The sequence below is a fragment of the Tupaia chinensis genome, unplaced genomic scaffold, assembly GCF_000334495.1.
Source record: "Tupaia chinensis unplaced genomic scaffold, TupChi_1.0 Scaffold000320_1, whole genome shotgun sequence".
Taxonomy (NCBI): domain Eukaryota; kingdom Metazoa; phylum Chordata; class Mammalia; order Scandentia; family Tupaiidae; genus Tupaia; species Tupaia belangeri.
Genome location: NW_006159813.1, coordinates 121923 through 137183, shown reverse-complemented (window position 1 = coordinate 137183; position 15261 = coordinate 121923). Strand labels below are relative to the sequence as shown.

Here is a 15261-nt window from a genome sequence, read left to right as displayed (position 1 = left end):
GCGGGGGCCCGGGGGGACTTGGAGGTATTTTTTAAGTTAGGTGGTGGTATTTATACAGTGGGACCCCTGTGTTAGCTTCTCTTTGGATCACCAATGACTTAAATGTTTGAAACATTCTCCAGGATGAACCCATTTGTTACCATTTGAAAATGAGTCATCCCATTCACAAAAATAGCATGTTGTGAAGTGAAAGTTAAATCAGACTCTCACAATGTCCTTAGAACTACAGGTTCCTGTCTTATGAGCAAATTACCCAAACTGACTCAGTGGGTTTTGGGCCAACAAGGAAGGTATAGGCAGGGGTCTATTCTTTGAGTATGTCAAAGGCTGCCCTCTTGTTTTATTCAGGGAAAGTTTTATATACACATACATACATAACACACACACACACACAAATACACATATATATCTTTTTTTGAGAGAGAGTGAGTGAGCGACAGAGAGATAGAAAGCAAGAAGTCACTTCCCGCCAGGGATGACCATGCCATAATCCCTTCTCCTCCATTTTCCTCTTCGGATTATGGGCACGCATACATCAGTGTGAGTTTCAAGCAACTGGGTCCAGGACTTGAACCATGATTGACCACAAGGGAGTCCAGCATCTTAACCTACACCATCTACTGGCCCCAAAAAGTTATATATTTCTTTTCAGTGGAATTTACTAAATGAGAACTTCCAAGATTGAGTTTTTTGGAATGTTAGTTAATAACACATGGGGAAAATTTTTTTCCACAGTCAAGTAAGTTTGGGAAACATAGGGTTAAATGAAATAGCAAATATCTTTACTGCAGACCTTCTTAGAACTTTTAAAATGCTGAAGTGCTTTGTGAATCTCTAACAGGGCTTTCGCTAGACACATGTGGCTATGGAATCTTGGTTGATGGATCGATCATGAATTAAATGGCTTTTCCTTTCATATCCTCATCTCGTGTGGGTCAAATGCTACTCTAGATTGTTTTTGGAGGATGATGGGCTGGGAGCAACATTTCAGTAAAACAACTTCTGACAGTGTCTTTGGTTGGGGCAGGGGGTAATCACTGTTGATATGGCACTTTCCTTTTTCAAAATTTTAGCACCATTGTGGGAGTCCTAGAACTCTGCTTTTATTTCAGCTCTGGCCACTCAATCCCTCATGTCTTGGGACCTTGGGAAATGCATCAACCTTGGATTTTTCTGGGTTAGAGCTTGATCTTTAACTCATGTTTGGTTCTTTTTTTTTTTTTTGGAGAGTTTTTTTTTTTTTTTTTTTTTTGCTATAGGGCGCGTGTGCTTGCCAGACAAACAGAGAGAGACATAGAGACAGAAAGCGAGAAATCACCCCCCAGGGTGGATGGTAACGCCGCAATCCCTTCTCCTCCATTCTCCTCTCGGGATCTTGGGCACGCATGCACATGTACCTGGCGTGAGTTTTAAGCCACCGGGTCCGGGACGCGAACCGCGGTTGACTACGTGGGAGTCCAGTGACATAGCCATTATACTAACTGTTGGTTCCCACTCATGTTTGGTTCTTGAAGATACGTCATCACAGACATCATTGGGAAGGATGATGGCCTGGGCGTGGAGAACCTGAGGGGCTCAGGCACAATTGCTGGGGAGTCCTCCCTGGCTTACGAAGAAATCGTCACCATTAGCATGGTGAGTCCTCTTGTATTTTATTTATTAATTTCTTCCATAAGCAATAGAGAGACATAGAGACAGCACTCCCAACAGGGGCCTGCCACTGTGGTCCAGCCCAGCCTCAGCCAACCCCAGGCTTTAGCATACTCATGCCACTGTACTCAGGGAAGTCTCTGTATGTGAACCGAGAACCTTCTCATATGAGTCAGCCTTACAGAGCATCGTGTTTTATTGCTGTGCCACTGTCCAACACCCCTTATTTAATTTCATTTCATTTTATCTTTCAATTTTTTTTTTTTATTATAGAGACTTTAAAATAGTTAGGCAAGCAGAGAAGATCAACAATGAGCCCTGTGTCCCCATCACGCAGCTTCCACAGTTATCAACATGCAGCCACTCTTGTTTCTTCCGTCCTACCACACCCCATCTCAGCATAGTTTAAAGCCAACTCCCCTATTATGTCACTTCATCCAGAGCTATGTTTGGGTGGGTCTCTAGCAGATAAAGACTTTTTCTCCCCTCTTTTATAAAACTACAGATATTATTAATACACCCAACATGATCGGCAATTCTTTAATCATTGGAACCCAGTTTTAACAAGGAGCTCTAAATATTCTTTTAGAGTTGGTTTGTTTCAATCAGGTTTAAGTTCCTCTTATTTATTTATTATTATTTTTGGAAAGGTTTTTGCTATAGGGTTTTTGCTTTCTATGCTTGCCAGAAAGACAGAGAGACAGAAAGCAAGAAATCACCCCCCAGGGGGGATGGCCACATCGCAATCCCTCCTCCTCCATTCTCCTCTCGGGATCTTGGGCACGCACACACACGTGCCTGGTGTGAGTTTAAGCCACCAGGTCCAGCAATTGAACTGTAGTCGACTACATGGGAGTCCAGTGACATAGCCAATATGCCAAGTGCTGTTCCCAAGCTCCTCTTATTTTAAGGAACTTTTATCTGATTTAAGCTGGTGTGAAATAAGTATTTCCCTTGACTTTTCTGTTTCTAGGAGGAGGAAGGGGTGGAGGAATAATGATGAATTGTCATTCAAGATTTATTTTATTTTTTTTTTTAGAGAGAAATTTTTGTTACAGGGAGTGTGTGCTCGCCAGAGAGACAGAGAGACAGAAAACAAGATACCACCCCCACCCCCCCAAGGAGGATGGCCACACCACAATATCTTCTCCTCCATTCTCCTCTCAGCATCTTAGGCATGAATGCACACACCCCTGGAATGAATCAAGCCGCCAGGTCTGGGACTCAAACCATGGTCTACTATGTGGGAGTCCAATGATGTAACTATTCTGCCATCTGCTGGTCCTCAAGGCTTTATTTTTGCATATTGGGTTGGATCTTCAGTTTCTAAGATGAGAAATACAGAGCATGAGTATCTCCCTTAAGCTCATTTTCTAGATGTCATATATGAGGGAAGTCTTCAAAAAAATTCATGGAAGTGCAAAAAAAAAAAATCTATGTATGAATTTCAAAATATTTTGAAAATAAGTTCCTATTTGAATCCCATTTCCCCACAAACTTTTTGAAGGACCTTGGCATATATGACATGGGAGGTAAAAATCAATTAATTTTAAAATAGTTTAGGCCTCATTAGAAGTTCCAAGATAGAGACTTCCATGTATGTTTACCCATTTTCCTCCATGACAGTATCTTACATAACCGCAATACGTCATCAAACTAGGAACTTGACACTGGTGCAGTCCTGTTAAGTCAGCTTAGATGTTATTTCGGTTTCACAGTTGTTGTTTGTTTGTTAGATTTTTGCCATAGGGTGTGTGTGCTTGTCTGAGTGAAAGTGAGAAATCATCCACCTAGGGGATGGCCATGCTGCAATCCCTTCTCTATTCTCCTCCTGGGATTTTGGGCATGTACGCATGCATCCCCAGGATGAGTTTCAAACTGCCAGGTTCAGGACTCAAACCACAGTCAGCAATGTGGGGGTCCAGTGTCTTAATCACTATGCTACCCACTGGCCCCACACACAACCCTCTTAAGATCCCTAACGAATATTCAGTGTCTGCTGTTTGTCTTTACAACGTTCTTCATTAACCATGTTTGCCGGGAAGCAAGGTGAGCTCAAACGTATGAGTTGAGGATAGGTTTTGCCTCTGCTGTTTTGCCTCAAAGGAGGTTGCCACTGGCCAAGACATCATTTCCATTTGTGCCCAGCAGGTTCTCTGGGCTCTCTCCAGTTGTGGGAGGTGGGGCACACCTCTCTCTGGAATTCAGAAGGGTCCTGTCTCCACAGGTGACCTGCCGAGCCCTTGGAATCGGGGCCTACTTAGTGAGGCTGGGCCAACGAGTGATCCAGGTGGAAAACTCCCACATCATCCTCACCGGAGCCAGTGCCCTCAACAAGGTTCGACAAGGGACCTACAGAGAGTGGGTTCCCGGGGGCTGGGAGTCATTTAACCTCCCATTGTCCTTTTGGGGTGGAGAAGGTCTTCAAATTGGGTTGCATATTGAAATTACCTGGAAATTAAAACCAATTAAATTAAACCTTGATGCCTGGGTCCTAGCCCCAAAAAATCTGATGTCGGTGATCTAGGGATGGCCTTGGTATCGGGATTTTCTAAAGCTCCCAGGTAATTCTAAAGAGCAGCCAGGATTGGGAACCATCAAACAAGGTGGTTTCTGAACAGTTAGAAGGGCCCTGGGCCATGCAGGTCTTTGCTAACAGCATCGTGTCAAAACAGGTCTTGGGAAGAGAGGTTTACACCTCCAACAACCAGCTAGGTGGCGTGCAGATCATGCATTACAACGGTGTCTCCCACATCACTGTGCCGGACGACTTCGAGGGGGTTTACACCATCCTGGAGTGGCTGTCCTACATGCCCAAGGTGCAGTATCCCCCTTATCAAGCTCACTTGCTGATTGTGTCCCTGTCACCTCCTGGGTTATGTGGGAGAATGGGGAGCAAAGAGCACTGCCTATGTGCCTGGGGTACATTTCTTTACATTCCTTTCTCCCTCTCTGACACTCCACCTCGTAGTAGCTGCTCTTTGCTCTTTTGGTGGCATTAATGCCATTGTAAGGATGCTGTCGTTGATCTTTCAGAAGGCGCAGCCTTGTGTCTCAACAAAAGAGGCAACCTTGGACTATAGGGAATCCTCAGGCCTTCTGGCCAGGTTGAATTAGATTCCTGGCTTCCTCTTCAATAGCAGTGTGACTGCAAAATTCTCTTAAATTTTCTGAGCCTTAGTTTTCTCCTCTGAAATGGGATAATAACAGCACCTCCTTTAAGGATTAAGTGAAATGTTACTTAGAGCTCAGCACTTAAGGCCATCACCAAATGCTACTCATGATTGTAATCGTTCAGGTGGGGCTCCTTTTTTTTAAGTTATGTATCTAATTTTATTTATTCATTTACTTTAATTTGACCAGAGAGAGACACATAGAGAGAGGGGGAGTGAGAAAGCAAGCCACCAGGTCTGGGACTCAAACCATACTCAGCCATGTGGTAGTGTCCAGTGCCTCAACCACCATGCCACCTGCTGACCCCTGGGTGGGGCTTATTTAACTAGATGTTGAGTAGCCAGATGTTTTCTGACCCTATGTCACAGTGACAACCCTTTTCTGCCTTTCTTTCACGGCCCAAATCATTGAATACATATGAACCCTTAAATGCATTCAAGAGTCCATAAACTAAATTTCAAAAGAATCTGTGGGATGGCCAATCCTTATCTGACATGTTTCAACCCAAAGAGTGCCTTCAGAAGCCCTAGTAAGGTAGGCTGTTGCTGCATTACTAGGCATAATCATAGTCAGAGGGGAAAAGTTCAGACAGCATATTAGAGACATCCTTGACAAGCTCCAGAGACAGAGTTAGAGACCTGGCTTTCTTTTCTAGGATAATCGCAGTCCAGTCCCTATCATCACACCCGCTGACCCTATTGACAGAGAAATTGAATTCCTTCCATCCAGAGCACCCTATGATCCTCGGTGGATGCTTGCAGGAAGGCCTCACCCAGGTAAGTCCTGCAATGTTTTGCCTGGGACCTGGGTTTTAGGTTTATTTTCTGAATCTCGGATAAAGGAGCACTTAGAAACAGTGATGTTGTTTCTGTATACCAGAGGGGTACAACTGCAGGGAGAGTGGAGAAATGGAAATCTTACTCTGTGCGTTCCCCGAGCTGTGGACCCAGAAGGGGTGGAAACACCTGCTGGTTTCTGGGGCTGATAGTAGAAGGTGAGGTGGTTGTAGCCTCCTTCCCAATTGCCCAGTGATTGCATAGGTGGGAAATTCAGTGCTGGAGCATCAGCATTTCAAGGAGAAGACTGACCCCGCCCTCCTTTCTTTCTGTCTGTCTCTGTATGTGTGTTTGGCTAAACCTTACAAGAGGACTTTTTTTTTTTTTTGAGAGTTTTTTTTGCTATAGGGCACGTGCGCTCACCAGACAGACAGAGAGAGACAGAGAGACAGAAAGCGAGAAATCACCCCCCAAGGGGGATGGCCACGCCGCAATCCCTTCTTCTCCATTCTTCTTTCGGGATCTTGGGCACGCACGTACACACGCCCAGTATGAGTTTAAGCCACCGGGTCCGGGACTCGAACCGCGGTCGACTACATGGGAGTCCAGTGACATAGCCATTACGCTAACTGCTGGTCCCACAAGGGGACTTTTCATGACTCTACCCAGAGTGGGCGATTTTGACTCTGCTACATGTACACACACATGTGAGCATGCACACACATGTGTGAACTCACCAGTGTGTACCTGCAGACGCATTCATTCCCTTTCTCTCTGAAGGAGTGGTTTTTCTCCCGATGGTGTCTTATTACATTATGAGCATTCTGAACAGCACAGGGAAGCCGAGCTACCCTGCCACCTTATCCCAAGGCTAGAATTCCACACACTGTTACCGTGAGACATCAGCTTGCACGTCCACCTGCACCATGCAGGTGAGGTGACCACAGGAGCCTGCCAGACTCTAGGCAGCAAGAGCACCTCCCTGACTTGCCTCTGTCCGTTCCATTTCTCTTGGACATTCTCATCTGAGAACACTGAGGCAGGGTGGCTTTAACTTGACTGAAAAAGACCTGACTTCTCCCTTTGCTCCTGGCCAGGCCCACGGCCCCCAGGCAGGTATGAAGTTGGGTTGTGTGTTCCTAGGTGCCCTGCCTCCCACACCTGCAACCTGACACACCTCGTGCTGTCTGGCTTTTCTGTGCTTGTCAGAACTGCAGTCACTGACACCATGGTGTGGATTCAAGTCACCGTTCCCTCCCCTGCTGTGGCTGCCATTGACACCATCATATTCTCTCTTTGGGAAATTGAAGACTGTGTTCTCAGTGAAATGGGTATTCAACTGCAGCCAACAGGTCGGGGAGGAGTTTTCTGGGCAGGTGGTCCCTTTCAGAAGTTCCACCTTCTAGGGGGCACCCATCAGCTCAAAGGCCTCTCGGCAGAGCAGGTAGAGCCGTGATTCAGATCTAAACATGTCTGGCTTGGACGGGCAGTTGATGGTTGTTAGATGTCCTATGTAGACTGAATCCCTGACCTAATGTATTTTTTTGCAGCCCTGTTATTTTTTTTTAAAGAGTTTTAACATTTAATTTATTATTGGTTTTCAATTTGCTGTAGGGCATGCGTACTCACCAGAGAGAGAGAAGTGAGAAAGTAAGCCATCAGGTCTGAGACTTGAACCATGGTCGGTCATGTGGGAGTCCTGTACCTTAACCACCTGGCCAACTGCAGGCTCTATGTTATTCTCTTTTAATTTTACTTTATTTATGATGGTGTGTGCATGTTCATGAGAGAGAAAGAGGGAGGAGGAGGGGGGAGAGAGAGAGAGAAAAGGAATCATTGATGCAGTCTTATCATGCCACAGTCCCCTTTACCCACCCCTCCAGCTTGTCAGGGTCTTGAGCATGCATGGATGCACCTGGAGTGTTTTCAGGCTAACCAGGGATTTGAACCCTCAGTCAGCTATGTGGTCTCCAAGACTGTAGTTCAATTTACTGCCCGCTGTGCCACCAAGGCTGGGCATGTATTTTTGTCTTCCATTTGGCAAAGACTTGGGATGTGTGTGGATTAGAGGGAAAAGGGTGTGTGGGCTGTCAGGTGTAGTGAGGCTGACCTCACTGAGACTGCACAACAGCCTATGCAGCCAGAGGGGCCCTGGGGTCCCCATCAACCTAGCCTCTAGGACTGAACTCCGGTCTTCCTGTCCACAGTGCTGAAGGGAACCTGGCAGAGTGGCTTCTTCGACCAGGGAAGTTTCAAGGAAATCATGGCACCCTGGGCCCAGACCGTAGTGACGGGACGAGCCAGGTAATTCTAAGACAGGGACAGCCGCTTACACCTGGCCTCACCAGACGTTGGGACTCTAGGACACCAGCTAGCTGGCCACCAGGGCCATTTTCTCCTTGGCTTCAGGATTTTCTGAAAGGAAAAAAACACCAATTTGGTAAATGGTTTTCTGGACAATGAGCCTCTTCTGAAATTCTAGATTTTCCTGGGGCCTCAGTAGGCATGTCAGCCAACCTCCTGCTGGGGTCTGGGACCCTTGCCCCTAGTTCATTCCCCTGGACATGACCCCTGGACCCCTTTGGGAGTCAGAAGGTGGCCCTGGTGCCCTCCCCAGATAACCACACAGATGCTCAGCATTGAATTCCATTTCAGGAGGGCCACAAGCAGGAGCCCCTGTGCTACAGCATTACTGGTGGAAAGCTTAAATGTTTGGATTGCATTTTGACTGCCACCCATCACGTGAGGTCAGATGTGGAAATTCCCAATTCATGGTGTAGTGCCGGTACTCAGATGGTTTTGGATTTTGGAGTAATTTGGATTGTAGGTTTTTACATTAGGGATGCTCCCCCATATGACGTCATAGCCACAGCCCAGGGTCCAGAGTCGGACCTGCGGTTAAGCCCCAGCTCCATCATTCACCCTCTTTGGAACTCCCCACCTTCATCTATAAAGTGGGGTTAATAATTCTACCCCCAAGGATTGCTATGATGTTTAGAAGCATATATACACACACACACACACACACACACGTATATATGTATATATATACACACACACACACGTGTATATATATACATATATATATATATACACACACACACACACACATCACACACATACATATACATATGTATATGTATATATATGTGTTTTTTTTTAAGAGATTTTTGCTGTAGGGCATGTACACTTGCCAAAGACAGAGAACTCACCTCCCAGGGCAGATAGCCATGCCACAGTCCCTTCTCCTCCAGTCTCTTCTCAGGATTTTGGGCACACACATATACACACCTGGCATGAATTTCAAGCCACTGGGTCTAGGACTTGAACTGCCATCAGCCACATGGGAGTCCAGCACATTAACCCTTATACCAATTGTTGGCCCCTACATTTTTTTAAAGATAATTATTTATTTAATTTTGTTCATTATTATCTATTATTATTAAGTTGCTGTAGCATACATGCACTCCCCAGAGACAAACAGAGAAATTAAGAAAGCAAGTCACCACATCCAGGACTCGAACTGTGGTCAGCCATGTGACAGTTCAGCACCCTAACCACCAGGCCACCTGCTCATCCTGCAGTCATATACATTAAGCACACAGAATATCATAAATGCTCCCTAGATGGTTGTGGCTTTTATTATTATTTACCTCCAGGGCAAAAAGTATTCAAATTACTAAACATATTAGCTTGTAGTTACTTTTGCATAAATGTTTATTTTAAAAATATTTTTTGTAAAAAAGCAATTAAGTCTACTCCTCCTTCCCTATGGAAACCCTCCCATTTGAGGACCCCTGTCCCCCTACTGCATTGAAGGGTCACTGTACAGGAAAATTAAAACAACTCAGTGTAATGCACCTGGCCCGGAGCAGACCAGTAGCAAGCAGTGATGGTTACTGATGCTGTGATCTGCCCCGAACTGAGTCTCCACCAGCTGCAGCATCCCTCAGCCACTCCCAAAGGCAACTTGGCATCAAGACCTGCCGCTCACTGAGGTGGTTGCTTTCCATGTGTGGTGATTTAAGTTGAAATACAAATGAATTAAGATGGGAAAGAGTCCTCCTCTTGTCCTCAGCGGTTCTCGCCACATTTCATGTGCTCAGTAGCCACGTGCGGCTCACAGTGACTGGCTTGGCCGATGCAGAGAGAGCCTGTGCCCTTCATCACGGAGCCTCCTAGTGGCCATGTGGCTCTAGATTCCACAGCATCCCCACTGACGGTTCTCACCCCTACAAGGGCACCAACAGGTCTGCCTACTTAGGACGCAATTAATTCGGGGCTTTTTTTCTTTGTCTTCCTATGAAATAATTGACCAGGTAAAAACAAGCGTTCTCTTCTGCATGTCCTCGCCCTACCCCCAGAACCACCCATGGCCAGAGCTGGTGCACCCACGTGCCCCCAAGGTCTACCTCAGGTGCTACAGTGCCCAGCTCACCTGTACTTGCCTTCCAGGCTGGGCGGCATCCCTGTCGGAGTGATTGCTGTGGAGACACGGACCATGGAGGTGGCAGTCCCTGCAGACCCGGCCAATTTGGACTCTGAGGCCAAGGTAAGGGCCCCAGGAGCTGGGGCTGCTGTTTCAGTCTGCTCTGCCACAAGTGTGGGTCCTGGACAAAGGCCGGTGATTGGCCCTGGGGCGGGCTCAGATATGGCTATGTCCTGCATGGCCTTTCCTTCCTCGGGGGCTGATAAAGGGTCCCAGAATCCTGCCTCTACCCCACCCCTGCTGCGGGTTCTGGGAGAGCCATGGCCCTGACTAAGAAGAGCTTAGCTGTCAGCGGGCGGGTCCTGGGACTAGCTTTGCCCACACTCACTAGCTCAGCTCCTCCCTGCGCCTGCAAATGGGACCACAGCCACCTCGTGAGGCTGAGTAGGGTCCCTTCTTCTGAGCCCTGGCTCTGGCGTCAGAGCCAGTGTGGAGCAGATTGCTCATGCTACAGGGCAAGGTCCAGCAGCCGTCCCTGTGTCCTGGGGCTACCGTCACCCAGGGGCGCCTGATCTGGGTGGCTCTGTGTTCCAGATTATCCAGCAGGCCGGCCAGGTGTGGTTCCCAGACTCGGCCTACAAGACGGCCCAGGCCATCAGGGATTTCAACCGGGAGAAGCTGCCGCTGATTATCTTTGCCAACTGGAGGGGCTTCTCTGGTGGCATGAAAGGTGAGTCCTCCTGTGGTGAGCATCCCGGGTGCCTCCCTCGGGGGAAAGGGTGCCAGTTTGCTGTGTTTGGTCTCATCGTTGCCTCAGCCGCACCTCTCAACAACCCTGAGGACAGAAGGCAGACAGGTCACATCATCCTGTTCGATGGGTGAGGTTCTGGGGGTCAGAGGCAAGTGTGACTTCCTAGAGGTCACGCCACGAGTGGCAGAACAGGGTAGGCAGCCCTGGAAGCTGCACGGTGACCTTGGAGTCACTTAGCCATCTGGAGAGATGAGGCCATGCCTCCTCCCTGACTTCCTTGAAGGGTTACCCTGAGCCTCAGGTGACCTCATAATCGTGCAAAACTGTTGACCGTCTCTCAAGAGACCGTCAGAGCTGGATTGGGAACAGGTATACCTCGGGGTATCCAGGCCAGCTAGGTACCTTCTCTGGGCCTCAGTCTGTCTCCTGTGTGAAAGATGTTTAAGAATATGACCAACTGGGGCTGGCACGTGACATGGTGGTTAAGGTGCTAGACTTCCACATGGCCAACCACAGTTCAAGTCCTGGACCTGGTGATTTGTTTTCTCACTTTCCCTCTCTCTTTCTGTCTCTCTTTGGTCAAATTAAAAAATAATAATAATTAAATTCTTAATTAGCAGTTAGCATAATGGCTATGTTGCTGAACTCCCATGTAGCCGACCACGGTTTGAGTCCCAGACCCGGTAGCTTAAACTCACACCGGGCACGTGTGCGTGCGTGCCCAAGATTCCAAGAGGAGAATGGAGGAGAAGGGATTGCAGCATGGCCATCCCCACTGGGGATGTCTCTCCATCTCTCTCTGTCTCTCTGGCAAGTGCACACGCCCTATAGCAAAAACCTCTCCAAAAAAAAAAAAGTTCTTTTTTATTAACTGTAGTTTTATTTTTCTTTTTTAAAGAATTATTTAATTTATTTATTTTAATTTGACCAAAAAAAGAAATAAAAAACAGAGTAAGAGAGAGAGAGAGAGAGACAGAGAGATGGAAAGTGAGAAAGACAATCCACCAAGCCCAGGAATTGAACCGTGGTCGATCATGTAGGAGTTCAGTGCCCTTAACTACCATGCCACCTGCCAGCCCCTAAATTTTTAAAAATTCTAAAAAAAGAGAGAGAATATGACCAACCTCAGCGGGCCAAGGTGGTGAGGACCTGATGAGACCTAATGAGCTAGTCCTTGGAACTTGCGCTGTCATCATTGAAATGTTTGTGTTGCTCTCATCAGGAAGGGTGCCCAGTGCTTGGAGGGATGTGTCTTGATGGGAGGTGAGGTCACTGCCCTGAGCAGGGAGGATGCGCCTGTGTTATTCTTGGGGAGGTCTGTGTGCCAAGCACCGTAGGACAGGCCAGGGCAGCTCACCCAGTGCTGGAAGGTTGCACCTGCACCTCTGTTTACACACGAGGACACTGAGGTCCCTGCTGGGTGGGTGTGACCCATCCTAGGTGACACAGCCACGTAGGGAGCCATCCGTGCTTGGATGGACCACTGGCTCAGGACAGTGAAGGCTGCTGGTAAGGCCAGGCCTAAGGCCGCCTCACCAGGCAGCCGCCTTGCTTTGCAGACATGTACGACCAGGTGCTGAAGTTTGGCGCCTACATCGTGGACGGCCTCAGGCAGTACAAACAGCCCATCCTCATCTACATCCCGCCCTACGCGGAGCTCCGGGGCGGCTCCTGGGTGGTGGTCGACTCTACCATCAACCCCCTATACATGGAAATGTATGCAGACAAAGAGAGCAGGTAAGAGGCTCCCCCAACCTGGCGCAGCCTTTCCCTGTTCTCACTTCGAGCCCCAGGACCCTCTAACTTCTGAGCCGCTGTCTTGGAGATCTGAGTTTCTGAAGGACACAGAGCCTCCGAGTCCACCAGTCTGGAACTCAGTGTGATATTGGATGTCTCCAGAAGAGACAGTAGCTGCAGCCTGGAGGTAGTGGAGGAATTGTTGTCTTTCCTTTCCTAACTTACACTCACCTCCTTCCCAAAGAAGTTTGCAACCAAAAAATAAAAAGGGAAGAGCAATAGCATCTGAACTTCCTGGCAACCAGGGTGACAAGGGAAATATGATGAGTGTTTTATTTCTCACTGGACTCTGACTTTCTCCCAAAGCTATGAGTTCTTATGGGAACTGCTTTACTCAGTTCAACAACCCAGGGTCTAGCCCAGTGTCTGACTCTAGGTTGGAGGACAGGAAATGTGGGCTAGGCAAACGACTTGGTAGATAGCATGAGGAGATACCAGTTCTTCATAGGAGGAAAACCTTCCTGACATAGTCTTTAAGAGGACTTCATCCCTTGGGAACCAGCAGTTAGCGTAATGGCTATGTCGCTGGATTCCCACGTAGTCGACCGCGGTTCGTGTCCCGGACCTGGTCGCTTAGAACTCACGCCGGGCGCGTGTGCGTGCGTGCCCAAGATCCCGAGAGGAGAATGGAGGAGAAGGGATTGCGGTGTGACCGTCCCCCCTGGAGGGAGATTTCTCACTTTCTGTCACTCTGTCTCTCTCTGTCTGGCTGGTGAGCGCACACGCCCTATAGCGAAAAATAAGTAAGTCTCTCTGTCTGGCTGGCGGCCGCGCACCCTCTACAGCAAAAAATTTTCAAAAAAAAAAAAAAAAAAAAAAGAGGACTTCATCCCAAGATCTCGTAGAAGGGGTGAAGACGATAATGCTTTCCCACCGTGGTTGGTACCTTTAACGTGAGAACTCTGCTGCCTGCTGTATAGGATGTAAAGGCTTCACGGTTAGTTCTGCCTAAAATATAGGTATACCGTTGCTGTGCTTGGTCCCTCATTCACCCACTAATCTGAATATTTACTGGACGCTTAGTGTGTCCTAGCATTACACCAGGTGTTGTGATATGGTGAAATGAGCCAAGCTTGTCCTGCCTTCGTGGCATCTAGACCCTCAGTCAGGGGTGAGGGGACTGGGATCAGCCTTCCAGGAAGACTCGGAGTGTTGAGCAGCACTCAGATGATGGTCGTCATGAACTTTTCACTCTGGCCACTAGGATGCTCAGAAGCTGTAGTTTCTTGGGACTTCTAAGCTGTCAAAAGCCAAAGGGGACTAGAGTGGGGAGGACACTGAGCAGTGAGTGAGGTGGTTAGAAACAGGAAGGCAGCTCATAGGACTACACTGGCCTCTTGTCATGCCTTCATCAGCCTTAAAGAATATATTTGTTTGTTTTTATTGCTAGAAAATGTACATGCTCACCAGAGACAGAGACAGAGCAAGAAAGGGAGAAAGAAACCACCAGTGGGTTATACCAGAGTTCCTTCTTCATTTCTCCATCCTGTCAGGATTTGGGGCACACATGCACACAGGCCTGGTGTGTTTTACAAGCCACCGTGGCCAGGATTTGAACTATAGTCGGCCATGTAGGATCTGGCTCCCAATGCATAGTGCTTACTACTGCACTATAGGGCCAGCCTAAAATATGTTGTTTTTTTTTTTTTTAAGATTATTTATTTAATTTTTTAAATTTATGTGGTTTTTTTTTTTTTTTTTTTTTAATTTTTTTGTTTTTTTTTTTTTTTTTTTTTTTTTTTTTTTTTTTTAATTTGACTAGAGAGAGACTGAGAGGGAAAGTGAGAAGGCAAGCTGCCAGGTTTGGGATTCAAACTGTGATCGGCCATGTGGGAGTCCAGCACCTTAGCCACCATGCCACCTGCTGGCCTATTAATGTGGGATTTTTTGGAGTTTGTTTATTTCTTCTATGAATAGAAGAGAGGACGTGCACCCCTGACAGGGCCTTGATGCCATGATCCACCCCAGCCTCAGCCAGGCCTGGATCATGGGCATGTGCATGCCTGATCTACTCAGAGAGATCTCTGCATTTGAGCCTGGCACCTTCCCACGTGAGTCTGCCTTGATATCAGGAGCAGTATCCTTGTTCTAGGACAACAGAAATGAGTGAAGTCAGAAAGCACGGTGTCCGGAGAGCAGGAGTTAGATGGGAAGAAAGTCACACACTCGCACTCTCAGGCCTGAAAGGCCCTTCTAGAGATCAGAAAGCATTATTATAAAAAGTTGGTTTAGTCTAGGGAACCACGAGTTAGCGTAATGGCTATGTCGCTGGACTCCCACGTAGTCGACCGCGGTTCGCGTCCCGAACCCGGTGGCTTAAAACTCACGCCAGGCGCGCGTGCGTGCGTGCCCAAGATCCCGAGAGGAGAATGGAGGAGAAGGGATTGCGGCGTGACCATCCCCCCTGGGGGGTGATTTCTCGCTTTCTATCTCTCTGTCTCTCTCTGTCTGTCTGGTGAGCGCACGCGCCCTATAGTGAAAAACCTCTCAAAAAAAAAAAAAAGTTGGTTTAGTCTTTCCTTTAGTAAATATACAAACCAAAGACCTGGACCCAACAGCTTGAAAAATATGTGTGCATGTGTGCCCAAAAATAAAAAGGGAAGAGCAACAGCATCTGAGAGGAGGATGAAGGAGAAAGGATTGTGGCATGGCCATCCCTCCTAGAGGATTTCTTGCCTCTCTCT

General features: G+C 47.6%; 1 protein-coding gene across 4 annotated transcripts in view; it reads left to right on the top strand.

Moving 5' to 3' along the window:
• The window catches only part of ACACB (acetyl-CoA carboxylase beta), a 127150-nt gene that overhangs the window by 105356 nt on the left and 6533 nt on the right, over positions 1–15261 (top strand). For all 4 annotated transcript variants that reach the window (XM_014588962.2, XM_006151486.3, XM_006151488.3 and 1 more), the window contains 8 exons: positions 1515–1635; positions 3878–3988; positions 4326–4469; positions 5480–5600; positions 7808–7904; positions 10056–10152; positions 10624–10759; positions 12340–12517. In XM_014588962.2, coding sequence (XP_014444448.1) covers positions 1515–1635; positions 3878–3988; positions 4326–4469; positions 5480–5600; positions 7808–7904; positions 10056–10152; positions 10624–10759; positions 12340–12517 — 1005 coding nt within the window. The remainder of the gene's footprint in view (positions 1–1514; positions 1636–3877; positions 3989–4325; positions 4470–5479; positions 5601–7807; positions 7905–10055; positions 10153–10623; positions 10760–12339; positions 12518–15261) is intronic.